At 38.4% G+C, this 17473-nt stretch overlaps 1 protein-coding gene across 10 annotated transcripts in view; it reads right to left on the reverse strand.

The window, feature by feature from the left end:
- KCNMA1 (potassium calcium-activated channel subfamily M alpha 1) overlaps positions 1-17215 on the reverse strand; it is a 421854-nt gene extending 404639 nt beyond the window's left edge. For all 10 annotated transcript variants that reach the window (XM_053948612.1, XM_053948610.1, XM_053948611.1 and 7 more), the window contains exon 1: positions 16540-17215. In XM_053948612.1, the coding sequence (XP_053804587.1) occupies positions 16540-16848 (309 nt within the window). In that variant the 5' untranslated portion in view covers positions 16849-17215. The remainder of the gene's footprint in view (positions 1-16539) is intronic.
- Between the last annotated feature and the right edge of the window lie 258 nt (positions 17216-17473).

The following is a 17473-nucleotide window of genomic DNA, read 5'->3' on the forward strand; positions in this document are numbered from 1 at the left end:
CGGAAAGCGACCAGCTCTGGCCAAGCATTTGCTACATTTACATTCAATTCTTGGACTGGATTCTAAATTCAGGCTTTGGCACTGCCTCATTTGTGTCCCTAGCAGTAATAAATTATGCAGTTAAAAATTTCATACTGTTTTAAGAACCTCAGCTGACAGTGCCTTCAATATGAACCGAGAGTTCTCAGAACATTATGGAACAAGTGCTTCAGTCCTGATCAGATAAAATTACTTAAGTACAAGTTCAGATTTGATTTGACTGAGAATACTTGCTAGATGCATTTTTAAAAAATGATGTGAGAACCCTTGTAAATCTACATGTTATTTCTTTTCAGGAATGAGAAAATACCTCTATTGCACTCCTTCACTTCCAATTCCCAGGAAAGACCTACAGCTGGTAAGCCCAATTTCAAAAGCCTCCACACAACTCCTCTAGCAAAACCTACACAGAGCTGAAGTTCCACCTGGGGGCTGTTGGGGCAATTGTTGTAATATTGAGACTTAAAATAAACCTGCATTAGAATAAAACATCATACCAAAGTGTCAGGAAGATTCTATACTGAGTAATAATTAAAGGAATAAAAAAATAAGAAGCTCTACAATCCCTCAGACAAAGTAATATGCAGGTTGCCAAGGAAAATGCACCCAAGACTAGATGGATACCCACAACCACCATCCTACAGTCCTGCAAGCATATCTCACTTTTCTCCATATGATTCATACATTACCTGGAATTTATCATTTACCCCCAGAGTCTGTGCACCATCAGAACACCAGAGTGATCTGTACACAAACATTAAGTTGCACATCATAATGAATTACTTGAAGAATGCAGCAGCCCTGCACGACATGAATCCAAAATTACACAGAGACAACACACTAAAAGAAGGTATTTATACAAAGTCGTGGAGTGGCTGCTCTTTGCAATGGAACAGAGCACTGGGTAAAGAGAGGAAAAGTGTGGGTAAAGAAACTGATGCCTGGCTGCACAAAATAAGTATTTTAAGTCTATGATGGTAAAAGTATTTCATTGGAGAATTACTCCTAGAAGCATTTAGCTACTAAGACAGAAAAAATAAAACTGCTATGAAGTCCTGAACAAAAGCAATACAGCAAAGCTTTTTATATGGCATCTCTTAATGCAATGTATCACAGTACTGTAATTTCGATTAAGAATAAAAACAAAAATAAATACTAAATTTGTGCTAAATAAAGTCCTCTGAATGGTTTTGGCTATACATTTGTATAAATGTCACACACAGAGATCCCAGCTATGAGAATGCTAGGATTTGTGGTCTAATATCTAAAAAAATATTGAAAAGTAAAAGTTACTCCAGGTGTTCCTGTCAGAAGTTTTTAAGTAGCACTGCCTAAAGGAATTTGCTCAACCTTACTAGGTTTCTTACTAGAAAAGCATAAAGTAGAAAACCTTACTGATTTCTTACTAGGAAAGTATAAAGTAGAAAACTTCTGGTTTAGACATTATCCAGTTAGTGAGCTGTATTTTAAGTACACATACCATGAATGTTTACTACTGAAATTTTGTAGCAAAAAAAAGTTTCTTCCAAACATGTTAAAAGAGCTACATTGTTACAGAACACAGATAATCAGAAAGTCGTCGGGAAAAATTATAAACAACAGTTACAGTGTAATTTCTCACAAGGCTGCACACTCCAGCTGAAGCCACACTTCAGGCAGCTCACCACTCATAAAAGCCCAGGACTTCAGAGCTCCTCTAAGCCACAGGTTATTTCTGCTACACTGATCAACCAGTTCCTACCTAGAAACCTCCTTCCTGGGCTAAATCTAATCCTGGTCTCATTCAGACTCAGCTGTGGAAATACTCATTAGGCTTGTAAGGAGGACAGTACAGGAAGAAAGTGAGCTACCTAATCCTCTTGTGGAGAAAAAAAAAACTGAGAGCACATATCTTCAAACTAAGACTGCTAATTTATATTGTGATTTAATGTTTTACAACTCAATTGGCCAACACTGTAGAGGTGCAGTAACATCAAACATCAGCCTGCTGTATTGCAAATAACTATTTCAGACCTCGCTCTGAAAAGTAGAATAGTCAGAGATATCACCAATGTATTTCTCATGTAAACACACAGAACTTCTATCAAACCTTCTCTGCCTTCTGCTAATCGGTTTTGCCAAAATTTGGCCACTAACCAGGAACTGTGAATTGCAGTCAATATAGCAACAGGCCTCCAAATCATAATGTTCACTTCAGAAGAAAGAAAAACATTCAAACAGGGAATTATAGTCTCTCTGCAATTTATGGCCATGTATACCCCAGTCTGTATTAAGAGGACAGATTTCAGATGAGATAAAAGAAAACAGCATTAAAATGCACTGAAGAGTTCAAGGAACTCCACAACACAACAAGTACACTGATAAAAAAGAACAGCATGGCAATGGCCTAGAAAGGCATGAATGCACCAGGCACTTTAAAAAATATTACATAATATTCAACATTTTCTTTTCACTGTCTTCTTACAGACCAGTTGTGATCTGTATTGCTCTCAGCTTGCCACTTCTTTCTTTCATTCCAATGCTCAAAAGCTGTGCTAAATTTCCCAAGGGCTCATCGCTCAGTACGCAAGCCTGTTTCAATGTGCTAGTGTGTCTGCTGAAATAGCTACTTCCACAAATAAACCGCACAAAATTCCTAACAAATCAAAGATTACAGAAGAAAACAGAAGAATTATTAAAAGCAACGAAACATTAAATATCTGACCACAGTTTCTACAGTAATTTAGCAGCTACATCACTTGTCATGCAATAGACTGATTTAGGGGGTTTGCAGAATTTGTCGTATTTCTACAGATGAGAAACATACTTAATCTCCTATTCTTGCATGCTTTCCACAATATATTACACAGATTAAAATGAACATAATACACTCTAATAGAAGAGCACATTGTAAAAAGAGCTAAACTTTGGTGTAATTTTTCATAACAGATTTGGTCATATTCATATATATAAAAACGTATCTTTTACATGAATATTTATAGCCATACCCTAGAAATGGAAACATTCAGACTACAGCTCAGCAGAGAGTAGAACTGACGTACTGCATAGAATTTTAAGATCAACAAATTAACTTCTAATATGGAAACAACTCCTGAAAACTATAAACACTTGTCAAAATAAGATTCCTGACAAAGCAGCATGAATCAAGCTATTAACTGCCTTTGGTTTTGACATTAGAAGACAAAATATAAGACTAAAAGCTAAATTATTTCTTACCTGACCAAATTAAAAAAAAAGAAGAAAATTGTTCCTGCATCATCTTTGCCCTTCCCCTAGTTATTAAAACTGTATTAGTGTTTTGAAAGTACTCCAATTTGGGGAAAAGTCTATTTTCCTGAAAATTATTTATCAAAAATGGAATTCAATTCTCTCTGCTATAAAAAGACAACCAACATTTATGTTAATCTTACAAACCACCTAAAGTCTTCCACTTCAGAGATGCAAATTCAAGTGAGACAAACAAGAATGCTCCTTTCCAACCTTCATGTGAAATGTTTTCACAGAGGTTTGTTGAGATTTTTAAACTACAAAAAAAGTGAAACTTAAGCAGCATGAAAAAAAGAATAGAGGATGCTTACAAAATGATAGACAAGGATGGAATTTGACTTAAAAGTACGTAATGAGATGGATTTTTTTTTAAGCTGGATAAAGATCTAGCTACTAAGCTCCTAAGTTCCCAAAAAGCTTTATGGCCTACTTTCTCTACTTGTTTCAAAGTCATGCCAAAAGGGCCAGGCACCTGCCCTGCTGAAAGAGATTTCCCCAGAGATTGCACATTAGCAGCCTTCTCTCACACACATGCCCCATAGCACAGGCAATGACACAGAAATCATGTGGAAGTGGTGCCATAATAAAATGGGAATGTGTGCTGAGGAGCCCTGCCAAACTAAAACCCTGTGCTGCGACAGACACCGTCCATTAGCTCTTCACTGCCATTTCTTTCCTAATCTAATTCACTTCTTCCCAGCATTTATACTGTTTACCTTTTCATGCCTCCCTAAACAGGTAATACAATTCAATTTTTACAGTCATTTTTACATTCCTATTCCCAGTGATGCAATCACTACCTTGAAAATATTGCTGAGAATTTAAACAAGGTAATTTTGGCAACAAAAAGTCTGCATAGAGATTTTGTATTCTTCTTATACGAATTTGGGGGCAGAACTGAGTTGGCACCATACCTTCCATGATTTTTGTTTTGCCTAACAGCTTTCTAAATTTAAAAGATAAATGATTTTTCTGAAACTGACTTCATTTCATTTTTGTTTCAAATGCTGTCAACCCATTTATTTTCAAACAAACCCATAAAGGGAATGGTGTGTTTCTCACATGTTCAACTAAATAAATTTGCCTTTTATTAATAATTTTAAAAAATTATTTTTTTAGCAATGGAACAGAAACAAGCATTTCAAACTACCTCCTTAACCCTCTGATTTAAAAACAAGATTAAACAAAAAGTAAAAAGCCTAACACCAAGATAAGCCTTTTGATAGCAATATGTCACAAAGAACCTGACATGTTATATAATGCACTATATGTTTTCTTTGGCTCAGATTCTTTCACCTGTTCTCCCCTGGCATTGCTAGCACTACCAGATGGATCCATTTTAGATTTAATTAATTCACCCTGTCTCCTAGGATTTCCAAGAAGTAAAGCACGGACAAGAACCCTGATCCTTTCCTTTCTTGGATACAGAAAAAGAATCTAGAGACAGAGAGATTTTCCTTTTAAGAACAGAATACAACATTCACAAATAAATACCTCAGGAGAACACGTGCTGCTCAAAGAAGCTAAAAATAGTAAAACCAACAAGCATATGTTTAACTGGGAACCTTCCTAGAGCCTAAAAGTAATATTATTCTTTAAATCTAACATGGCTATGGGAACTCAAAAACTGTGTTTGATTTTTTTTAATGGCAATGAAGCAAGCATATTCCAAGTGTCTGCATATAAAGTGAATACCATGCACTGCTTGTTGAACTAGACAGAATCCTTCTTTCTTGTCATCAGCCTTCATTCCCTCTACCACATTATTCTTCTCTTCTTAAAAATTCCTCAATATACTAGAAGTAAAATTCCATCCCATCCAAATTAAAGTGTTTTTTTTTTTTTAAATTCCTTTTATTCTCTGCTCATCTGCTCATGTAAAAAATAAATCTTCATAGGAACTTGGATCTGCACGGCAACTTGTAACTACCTGTAGCTCTTTAAAATAGTAACTGCTCTAAAGGACTCATAAACTACATTCCCTTCATAAATTTAGCAAAAGGGGTGAGTGGATGCATGTTAATTATATCATCTGCTTATCTTTATTACTAGGTTGCTTTATCTGGACTAGGACAAATCAGTTCTTTGACAGTCCTCCTCCTCTCCTGGCTTTCTCCTTATTATCTTCTTTTACACCATAAGATGCATGGGGCAGAGCATCACCCTTTGGTCAAGGCTGGTAAGAGGATCTGGCATAACTAAGCCAGCAAAACCAGCTGGCCTCAGAATACTACAATAGAAAAATACTTCAGACTTTCTTAATTTCTAAGTCAAATTCTGAAGGCACAATGCTCCTTGTACAGGGTGGAATGTTTCACAACTACATCCTAGAGCTCCAGTAATGAATTCTCCCACTTGCATAAAATGCTACAAAAAAACTTAAGCTTTTTGGCCCTCTAAGCAGAACTTAAATGATACAGAAGCATTGACACACAGCACAGGATTTAGTTTTACTTAAAATGTATCAAAATAAACCACAAACCAGCTTGCATCACTTGTAAGTGATGCCAATTCTCCAAGGTCTGTCTCCATAACAAATACACTGCATCTCTGATATTAAAGCATTTGCACGAAGTTTTAGCTCCAAGTGTCACACAACTAAACAAGAATCTTAGGTTTTAGCTTTCCGAAGTCTGGTGAGATGCAGAGCATTAACTCAACTATATAATCTAATTAAATTCCTGAAGCCAGAGGACAAACAGAAACAACCTATAATTAAATTCTGCAGACTACAATGGTTATTTTTTTAAAATATCTTCTATAAATGTAGCATTTGCTACAAGATCAACACTGAATTAAACATTTTTCTTAATTTAAAATAATTGATTTGTAAGGGTTTGGGCTTGCTTAAAAAAGAATGAATCACAGATGTTCTGAGTTGGGAGGGACCCACATGGATCATCAAGTCCAACTCTTCAGTGAATGGCCCATACAGGAATTGAACCAACAACCTTGGTGTTAACACTGTACTCCAACCAACTGAGCCAATCTCAGTGGCTCTAATCATCTAATACTTTAACTTGATGATCTTACAAATTATTAGCAAGCAGCCCAATTAACCCGACAATGTAAAACCAGGCATTCAGGATCCAATATCAATATAATTAAAGGGGTGAAGAGCCTATAAATGCACTTCAGCATTTATACCCTCAAGACTAATTCAACCCAGCTGCAGGGACTTCAGGCCCATGAACAGGTGGAGCAAATCAGGTGTGCTGATGGAGCTCATCTTCCTACATAGCCTCACCTGAAGGCAATTCACCTAACCACACTGGGAAAGCTGGAGCTTATTTTCAAAAGTTGTCTACAAGCTGCATGCTCCAGTCAACAAAACCCTATCCTCCAAAGGACACCATGAAATCAATATTTAGCATGGCAGTAATGGAACAACCCCTCTTTTTAAACCTTTCAGCATTCAATTTTTACCTATTAAACCATTTCTACTCAGCGAAAAGGCCTTAAAAGAGGCCTAAAAAAGGCCTTAAAGAGGTTTAAAAGAGAGGTTTAGGATGTGGAGCTACCACCACCTACCAGTCAACACAGCTCAGGTACCTTGCAGCAAGTCTATTAAAGTCTGGATTTATTAGCACTGTCAAACCAGCACTTCAAGATAGCAAGCCCAGTATTACAAGACTAAAAAAATTCTGCTGCAACAAAACACTTCACTCACTCTGATGGGTTAAATTTGTGTTTAAAAAGAGTTGTAAGTGATGTAACTAAACTTCAACAGGCATTAGATCAAATGAGGCATGATTTACATTACCTTTATACCAAATCATAAAGTAGATGCAAACACCGCAAAATGCGGCTTGGACACCTTCACAGAAATAATCACGCAATCAGCTATGTTCTAAAACAAACTGGTATGCCCCTACATTTCAGAGCACTCAGGAGCAGCACAGCTAAATGCTGGATGACAGTCTGGAGCTCTGTCAAACACCCAGTCACCTCCAACACACCCACCCACACTCCTTAAATCAACTCACGCTGCGATGTGACCCTCCTTTCAGCAAGACTCGGCGACACCCTGGATGATCATTAATGAAGGATTTTAACAATTACTAACTCAGCAAGTTTACTTTCTTGCTGCACCTGATGCAAGTCTGGAGTCCCTTCTGCAGTACCCTTCAGCTGCTGCAGGCAGAAATCTTCAAAACTTATTATTCTATTTCTTTGTGTACAAAAAGCAAACAGACAAGCCTATGACATCCTGTGTCTGCTTTTTCGTTTAAAAAAGTAAAAAGAAAAGTTTAAAGAACACAAAACCCAAAGACAAATAACTGCATGGACAGTCAATAAAGACAAAAGTTTGTATACAGTTTTATTAAAGTAACTGTAGCCACAGAAATGATAACATTTTTTAAATGGGAGCATGAAAAATTATTTTTCATCTAATTTTTATTATAGTTATTTCCAAGAGCAATCAGCTCAGAAAATATTAAGACTATTAGATGTTAATGCAAGAGACAGTACTGCTTTGTAGAGCTTTAAAACAGTGCATTACTTTACAAACACTTGACTATGTTCCCCTATAAATACAGAGAAGCCAGGGGATTAAGTAAACCCAACTCAAATCCAGAATATGATGTGTAAGGTCAACATTAAATTAGGAAAAAAAAATGTTCATGAACAAACATCTAGAGAAAAAAGTTTTCAAGAAGAATACCTCTTTCTGAAATGAACTGAAACTGACTGAAATCAATTCAGATTAAGACCTTATTAAGATCTTAAATAGAATTTTTGATGTCTAAACAGCTATTTTGTGCAAGTGATGCAAGTTCCACATATTAACCTAAATAACTGCTGTGTAAGTTTTCTTTAAAAAATATGCATAACTTAATAACAAACATAATACCATAAACTGGAAATAAGAAAAGGCTAACACTTTTTTCTTTCATCCCCAGAATCATACAGAATCATTCAGTTGGCAACACAAAGATACCACAGTTTTCCTATTGTACATATCATCCAAGTTAACATTAACACTTGATCACTTACATCATACAGGCAGAGCTAAAGCTCCACATGTTGGACAGCATTTTCCACTTTTATAAATTAAAAATTTATTATATGCAAGGGACACATTCCAGCAAAGCAACCAAACTTATTTTTGCAAATATCAAAACAGTGAAGTTTTTTGTGTTGTTTTCTTTCAAGAACGAGAGATCTGTAATGCAAATTCAGCTCTTCTGAAGACACCAGAAGTTACACATCTAAGGCAGCTTCAAAGGAGGAGAACCAGCATTTATTCCAGTAAAATTTTGTATGGCTTTAAACCAGAAGCCAGACCCATAAAGGGGGAAAGAAAAGAAGGAAGCTTATAGCTGAGAGTCTTAAGAAATATGAAAATAATGCCAATATAAAGCCAGTAGTCCCCTGTTTCTGATCCTGAAGGAAGCCTTTAGGTGTAAGTGTATTGTATATATATATATAGTATAAGAAAACGAACACCAAATGCTGGAAAAACTTCCCATATAACAAAACCAATCTATCAAAAGTGCATAATCAAAGCATTTAAAAAATCCCTCATGAGGAAAAAGGTTTGCACTGCATATAGACAGACTCTGCAATATTTTCTCCTACCTAAGATGTTCCTGTGACTAAAAGGAATAAGGAGATTTTTTTCCTTCAGTCTTCAAAACCCAAGCAGAGTTTTTCAGCTTCTTTATGGAACAATACTTTTAGTATGATAACCTAGAAAATGTAACATCACAAACCTTCTGCCTGTTGATCTGCAAACTCACTTCCAAAAAAACCTGATGTCAAATCACTTCTAGCCAAAGGAATAATCTTATCTGAAGCAACTGAAGTGCTCTACACCAACTAGGACCACTATAGGTCACAGAGGCCAGTACCCCATTCCAAGTAATTTCTGTCCTGCAGAATATCTGTGTATAATTACAACTGAAATAAGCTGAACAGAGTTTATACTAGAAAACTTACGAGATGCTTAAACAAAGAATCATTCTAATACATTTCTCTTTATTTTTGCAATATTAATCTCACCATTTTCAAACAGTTTTTTTTTAAACATATCTATATCAACGTTTTCCCTACACTTAAAATAGAAAATTAATCCAACACCAGTAATACTAATGTTAATCTCACTACTACTAATAATAATAGTAATAGCATATTAAAAGTGAGTCACCTTTTTAGTTAAAAAAAAGAAGAGCTAAGCATTAGATAAAAATGTAAAAGATACCATGAAAAATGAATGAAATATAACCAAGTATGCCAAAATATTTAGTCATCATTTTCTTGGACAAAGGGGAAGCAAAGCTGTAGTATAAATTTATTATATAAAAAGCAATAAGAAAACAACATGGTAGACCTGTATTTAACAGTTACGGTGACAAACTATTCAGTTGTTGTGTGATGCTGCAATTGTTGACGAGGTTATAGTACTCTTCCCCATTTTTGTGTCCTAGTGATGATGAGTTTAGAGTATTTTCTCCACTCTATGTTACCAGTTCTGATACTTAACTTAGATAGTGAAGCTCAGGACATGTAAAAAGGTTTCCAGGACTCGGCTGCAGCTGCACATGTTTCTGTTCTACAGGTGATCCACGGGGCAAGGCACCTCTGCCAGTTCAAATAAATGTGCACTTAATGCAGCTCTAAAAAAAGAGCCAATATTTACCATTGCACATCAGCTTGCAAGAGAGACGCCCTTATAGGATGCTGTCAGCCATTCAAGCACTCAGCTTTTGATTCCCCAGGGGAGCCTGGCAGAAGGTATAATTCTTGACTGGAATGGAAACATACCATGTGTGACTTTTAAATATTATGTTTCTAATGTTGAAATTTCATACATAATGGCCACAAACCAAGTAAATACAACTTGCTACAATAAGAGAAAAAAGCTTTTAAAAGCTTAAAATGTTAACATTAGAATATTATTTTTTTAAATCTGATTCATCTAGGACACTGTGAACATCTAGGCCTGAGTCCAAAGCCATTGAAGTTATTAGGACTGCTTCCCTCTATTTTAACAGACCTTGGATAACTCCCTCATTTCTGTACCTCTCAAACAGACAAATACATGCAATATATCATCTCAAAGCAAAGGGAACTCAACACATTTCAGTGGCAGCACATTCATTTAAACAGAACCATGTATACTATATATGGAAATGAAGTGTTCCTCTCAAAGATGCAAACCCGATGTATTTTCAGGCTATAAATACCATCAGGATTCAAAACGGGCCCTTCCTGACCAGTATGTCTCTGACAGGCATGGAAGGTATCATTCCTTCTCATTTACTCAGACTGCTGCTTTTCCACCCTCCACTGTCACCCAAGGTGACCCGTGTGTCCCGGACAAAGAGCCCACACTGACAAACCAGGAGGTCTAATTTGGAACTGGTGTATTTAGTCCTGTGTAATTTTGCATAAATGCCAGTGTAGTCTTGTGATCTAACAGAGTTTTGCACTTACTTCCCAGTCAGGCATTGTATTCCTGCAAGGAGCAGGGAGCTGGACTCGATGATCCTTATGGTTGCCTCCCAACTCAAGCTATTCTAGGATTCTAAACCTTCAGCCGTGTAGCAGCATACAAATCCATTACAGAAACACAGCTTTTTAAAGTGTAGCTCCTTTCCTTTTGCCACTAAAATCATATGTGAGGGAGAGAAATATTTTTTAACCATTAACACCCACACATAATGTTTCAGCAATCTTTCCCTTAGAAAACCTCCACAAGCTGCATTCACTGCGCCCTCCTCAGACTTCTGATTATTCACTAATTTTCATACATGTAAAATACAGTTTTATGCAACATGACAAGGTATGTTTAGTACAAGCAAAGGGATAGCCTGTCCCCCAGTCTAATCTAGTGTTATTTTCATGTTTATACCTCCCCAGTGACTGCTGCCCTCCCAACTTCACACTACAGGATGCCTCACTGCTGCTGAACTACAGCCTGATCCTGCTGAGGAATTATCACCAGCCAGCCCTGAAATTCATATAAACTTTTGTCACTCTGAGTTGGATTCCACAGAATAGAAGAGCCAATCTCAGAAGGAATGCTTGAGTACTGCTCTGTGCACCTGACTAGCTTCTTTTTAGGATTTGTCCCAGGAAGGACACTCAATGACTAAGATTCACAATCCACTTTCTTGTAATAATACAGGACATACAAGTACCATCATTGCTGGTTTTAATTATAATCATTAGACCCTGTCCCTGCAGAGATTATACTTAGGGCTAGTGCTCTCTAAATGTTCAGTGTTACTGTCTCTGGGGCTGTAAACTGCCCTCATTCTGCATTCAGAAATCCCAATGCATCAAAACCGAGTACACGGATCAGTGATACTTAAAAGCTTTTTGTTTGCTATTACAGGTATTTCTTCTATTGAGCTAAACTGGAAAAAAAGTGAAATCTAATGGTTTTCAACAAGCACTTACATATTTGCAAATGTGAGATTTTCAAGTTCTTTTTGCATGCAGATGTTCTCCTTAAATGTATGTGTTGCAACACCTTGAACATGATACTGTACCAAAATAACATTTTGGTTGCGAATGTTTGGCTTACGGGTTAAATGCTTGTCTATGCATTCTCTTTTCTGCATGCAGAAACATATGCATGTGTTTATAAAATGTGAAATCCTTTATAAGCTCCAGAGAGCCAGAAGCATCTTCCTCTTCAGAGCATGGAAAACAGCAGCATACACTCCTCCACACCAGTGCCTTTCTCTGCTTGTAGAAACACCACCTGCAAAGGGCTGTGAGTACCTTTTCTCTCAGACCTTGACCTCTCCACCATGGCCAGCTCTCAACTGGCAACCTGTCTGGTGAGGCTCTCATGGAGTAATTGCATGCAGAGCACCTGACAGCCATGAGACAGGAATGACTGAGCCAGGCTGTGCATGTGACTGAGCAGCAAAATGCATTACAGTTCCCGCTAATCCCTTGAGCCTCCCAGTTGTTCATCATACGCTGCTGCCCAGCTCATCTTCAAGAGAGTCAAGGTGATGATTCCACACACAGATTTAAATGAAGGGATCTCCTGCATTATGTGTCCACACGTGTCTTCCAATGTACACTCAAACTTTTCTCAATAGATCATGCCTCAAACCTTTTTCTTTTCTTGGAGAGGACGTTTTTGCAGGTATTGCTCAGAAACCAACAAGGCTCACCCACACTAGAGCCAGCTTGGAATGAACACTGCTTGTTTTACAGAAAACTTAAATTTTTCCACTTACAAATTTTCTCAGGCTTTAGAATTCTGGGTTGAAATTCTTAACTTTTCAAAGATGACTTCTGCCAATATTGTATTTCCAGCAAAACCAGATTTTCTCCTATTCCAAACAAATGGGAATGTTGCTTGGCTTCTACTGAGTAAAAAGCACTGTGTAACTTACTACGTTTCCAAAGTATGTAGACCAAGGTCAAAGAAGACTATTAGGACTTGTAAATTCAGGCTAAAAACTGCTACCTATAATCAATTTCATTTGATATGTGTACAAGTCCTGGGGTGTGGGGAGGAAAAGCTCTTCCAAAACACTGAAAGCATCACAATAAGGGTGTATTCTAACTGCTAGAACCCAATAACATAAGGTCTGTAAGAGGTACCCTTCACTGGGGAACGAAGGAGCAGCAATAAAAGGTCTGGTATCATATTCTTCAAAAGGAAATTAATTCCATTTGATTCTGCACTGACCAGCTCCAGGAGCTGACTGTGCCCCAAACCTGTGCTCTCTCATTCCACTGCTCCTTCTTCATGGTTTCAGAGTTTGTTCAAAGCCATAACAGATAATGTCAACAGAAAATGCCCTCCAGGAGCATAGGAAATGTAGAGGCAGATCCATATAATCAAAATAACTATAGATTGTATAATATGCATTTAGCCCCTATTTGTACATTACCATGCATATTTATTTTATTTTTCTGCTGTTACCACAAACAAGGACAACTAATGTCAGAGTCCAACCCAATGAAGTTTAATTTCACATTCTACTTTTCATACACAAACAGAAATTATTTGGTCAAGGGAGAAAAAACAAGCAATGACCAGACAAGTTCTTTAGCAGTATTTAAGCACCACTAAAAATGTAGATGTAAACACTGAGAAGAAAACCAGCACTTTTCAAGGCTGGTTGCAAATAAACTGTAGCTAATTTTGAAAAATTGCATCTAAAATTATATACCATATTAAATAAAGGAATACAGTGGTTCTTATAGTAATGACATGAAACACTGACAACAAAGGTAAAGATTTACATTTTTTGGGCAAGTTTTGTTTTTAAATGCCAATTCACAAAGCAAGTGAATGGAGCATGAAAATCCTATAACTTCAACAATTGTTTTTAGTACATGATTAAGTGTGATGTTCTATTAATATACAATTACATAAATTAGATATGGATTTTAAGGGACAAGGTTGATGATTCTGTTAGCAGTTTTCATATTCTTGACTTTCTTATCCCCAAGTGAAAAAAATTAATGAAATTTCATATCACAAAGTAATAAACTGTTTATATCATGGTTTTAAATTCTGGCTTTAAATTGAATGAGTTGGAGAGGGGGACAATCCAAAAAAACACAGTCTAAATCCTTCTACGTAGTCATTAAAAAGTTTTACATCCCAAACAATCATCAACAAAGCCATGGAATACAATGTCATGCTTAGGATATAGCAGGGAGGAAAAAAATGAAACTTTTTGTAGTTCTTTGCAATAACAGATACAGACATGAGCACAGTAACTCTGAATTATTCACATGTATATCTGAATTATTCAATAAGAGGCCACAGAAAGTAGACATGAAGAAGATTTCTTTTAGCTCTCTCACTGGGACTGCTCTTTATGTAGATAGTGAGATGATGCTGGACAGCCCAACTCCCCTGCAACCTGTGGAGCAACAGAAGAGGCAGCAGAGGAAAGGAAAGCTCCTAACATGCAGAAAACTTCTTCAATCCTGCAGTAGGAGGAGCTACTTCTTCTAAAATTGCTTTTGTAGCAGGTCCAATAGAGTCAACACAGCATATATATGCATTCACAGTTCTCTCCAGCAGCCTAGGCAGCTTTTCCCAACTCACCAAGCAGCAAAGTATGTGCTTGATAGCAGCAAAGTTTCAGATAATTCCAGTTGTTACTTCCGTTGGCCTTTAAACCTTAAATACCAGAGAAGTGTTTTGCAATAACTAGTTATAACTAACTTCCTTGCATACACAGAATTCCCTCCAATTCCTCATTTTATCGTATAAGGAATGCAGGATCAGCCCTTGAAAGTTCTTCTTCTTTGCCAGAGTCTTGAAAATCCTTAAAAGTGGAACAAACAGGATCTAAATGGAGACATACATCTCCCCCTACCTGCAGAGCCCTTTATCCTCCTGCCCCAGAGAATGACATTCATGGAACTACTTCAGTCTCAAAGATGAAATAAACTGAAATCTTACAACCTGCCATAGCCATAGTACATCAAACTGTTTGGACTGGAAGTGTTTGAACCCCTCAACGAAGCCTGTTACTAAACTGCCACATTTAGCCCAAGAGGTTTATAAACAATTTGCACGTATCTTTCTACACTGGTTAAGAAATGACTGATCTGCTTTAACTGACTGTGTCCCAGTAATGGACTATCTGACCAACAGTACCCACCAAGAAACCACACATAAAAAGTCTGTGTACAAGCCTCTAACTTTTTACTCTCTCAAGGGAAGAAGCACAAGATAATAACACGCAGATTATTCTTTTTTGTCAAGATCCCTGAGAGCCTTTGTAGATTCGTCTCATTCTGTGGAGGCAGAAATACTAAATACACAACAAAACCAAAGCTTAAGTCTTCACTACTCACCCTTCCTTGAAAATTGTCTTTTACTGCTGTAAGAAATATTATCTTATTACCACAAATTCATACCTGGCTAACACCTCTCTAAGAAAGTTCAGGTTTGGTTTTGAATGAAAAAAAAGTGCTTATAGAAAAGTAGTGCTGCCTGATAGGATTCCTGATGCTTCAGGCTGACTTAAAAACTTTTATTCCTTAACTTTAGCAATCACTCCTTCCATAGATTGGCCAAGTTCACTGTAAAAGTTTAACTTCCAACTGGAATGTGGAGGTTCATGAAGGCAATCCAAACTACACAACAAACAAGTACCATAACTTTTCATGCTCTTTGTTCCTGGTTTCCCCTACATGCTGGGCCCTTCACAGAACTGGTGTATGTGCTGTGTTTTTAGGGGGGAGGGGACAGGAGAAAGGGGAAGACAGCTCACTGTACGTCAAAGCAAACCAGCAACCTAGCAACCATATATTAAAAGGTGTGTGTGTTTTTGTGGGTGTCTGTGTGCCAGGAATAACTGAAGCAGATATTATTCCATTTGTAATTCAAAAAATGTGAAAAGGGAAGGGGAGAAACTCCAGTTGCTGGTCTATTTTGGGGTCTGTCAAAATCCACTTTCACAACACAGAGTGGTAACACTTTCGATCTCATTTCTCGTAATCAAAAATGACAATCTAGACTTGAGCAAGTTCTTAGCTTTGGTTTGAAACTAGACCCTTCAAAGCAGAAACTGAACTTATTTCACATACTATGCTTTCTTCCAGCTGGCAATATGCAAAAATCAAAGGGGCAGAAAGGCTGCCTCAAAGACTTCACACTTAGGTTAAGAGAATACTTACAAATGTACAGAATACTTCTAGATAGATACATTTAACAAACAGAAACGTCAAATATTCTCAGGGACTGGAACTAGCTTTATAAAGATTCACTTTAGTGAGTGAGAAATTGAGTGAGAAATTTACCCATACAATTTTGCCAAAGTTTCTCATTCCACAAGGCAGCTGAGAGTTTAGATCAGGATATGCAAGCTCCCACCCCATCATATGCAGCCCCAAGGGTGCACATAAACTTCTGATCTGCACCGTCCCACTACACCAGCATGTGCCTCTCTGACAGGGTGAGCGTCGCACACCAGGCATAACTTTCCTGACACCAGACGAAAACGAATGAGTCCCTCCGTGGCGTGGAACAGACAAGGGGGAACGGGGAGGCGCCTCGGGACTGCACCCACCACCTCACCCCTCCAGCTACACTGCCCACGTTGCAGCTGCCAGTAGCCCGTGGGAACCCTAAGCCAAGAGCGGCCAGCACATTGCCATCAGCAGCCCGCCGCCACCTCGCCCAGGTGTCCCGGTCTACAAGGCTGGGCTTCTACTCCTCCTCACCACCACCGCCGCACCAAACCATCACCGGCAGCAGGAGGGAAAGGGAAGGGAAGGGGGAGTTACCTTGTTTTTGACCCCGCAGTGGCAGCAGACAGTCCACAGGTACTTGAGGGTCCTCCACAGCAGGATGATAAACAGTCCCCCAAAGAAAGTAACCATGGATGAGGCGAGGAAAGCCCACCACATGCGCTGTCCGCGGCTATCGCAGGGCACCTCCATGGTCACCGGGATGATGAGCGCATCCATCTTGGGCACATTGACGGGGGAGGAGGACGAGTCTGTGTTGAGATTGTTGGCGTTGATATTGTTACTCATTCTAATGCCGCTGCCGCTGCCGCCCGGGTAGGAGCCGCCGCCGCTGCCATTTGCCATAGCTAACAGCGAGCCGGGCGCGCAGGGGCTTCCGAGAGCTCCTCCCGCCGCCAGCGCCCCCCAAAAAGCCCATCACCAGCCATATTGCTGCTGCTGCCGCCGCTGCTCAGCGGGGAAGGATAGGGAGAGTAATAAAAATAAAAAGCCCCCAGTCAAAACAAACAAATAACCAAACCAACCAACCAAACAAACAAACAAACAAAAAAAAAAAAAAAAAAAAAAAAAAAAAAAAGAAAAAAGAAAAAAAGCAGGTGAAGAAAAGCGACCGCACAATTCCCGGGTCCCTCTTGGGAGCCGACAGGCCGGTGAATTCCGAGCGTCCTCTTTGTACGGCGAAAATAATATTAAAAAAAAAATTAAAATAGTAATAAAAATATAGTCTCCTCCTCAGATTCCCACCCCTTCCTTCTCCCGCATACACAGCCCCTACCCCGCCCACCCCCAAAAAAAATCATCCACCACCACCACAAACTGATGCCTCTGAGCGTCTCTCCAAGATACCCAGCGCTGCGACCCCGCTGGCCTCAGCGGGGATCCCTCACTCAGCCTCCGCCGCGGATCCTCCCGGAGGTGGTCTGTTATTATTGTTATTAGTCTTTAACTTGTTATCAGCGATACTCAGTCA

The sequence above is a fragment of the Vidua chalybeata genome, chromosome 8 (genome assembly GCF_026979565.1).
Source record: "Vidua chalybeata isolate OUT-0048 chromosome 8, bVidCha1 merged haplotype, whole genome shotgun sequence".
Taxonomy (NCBI): Eukaryota; Metazoa; Chordata; class Aves; order Passeriformes; family Viduidae; genus Vidua; species Vidua chalybeata.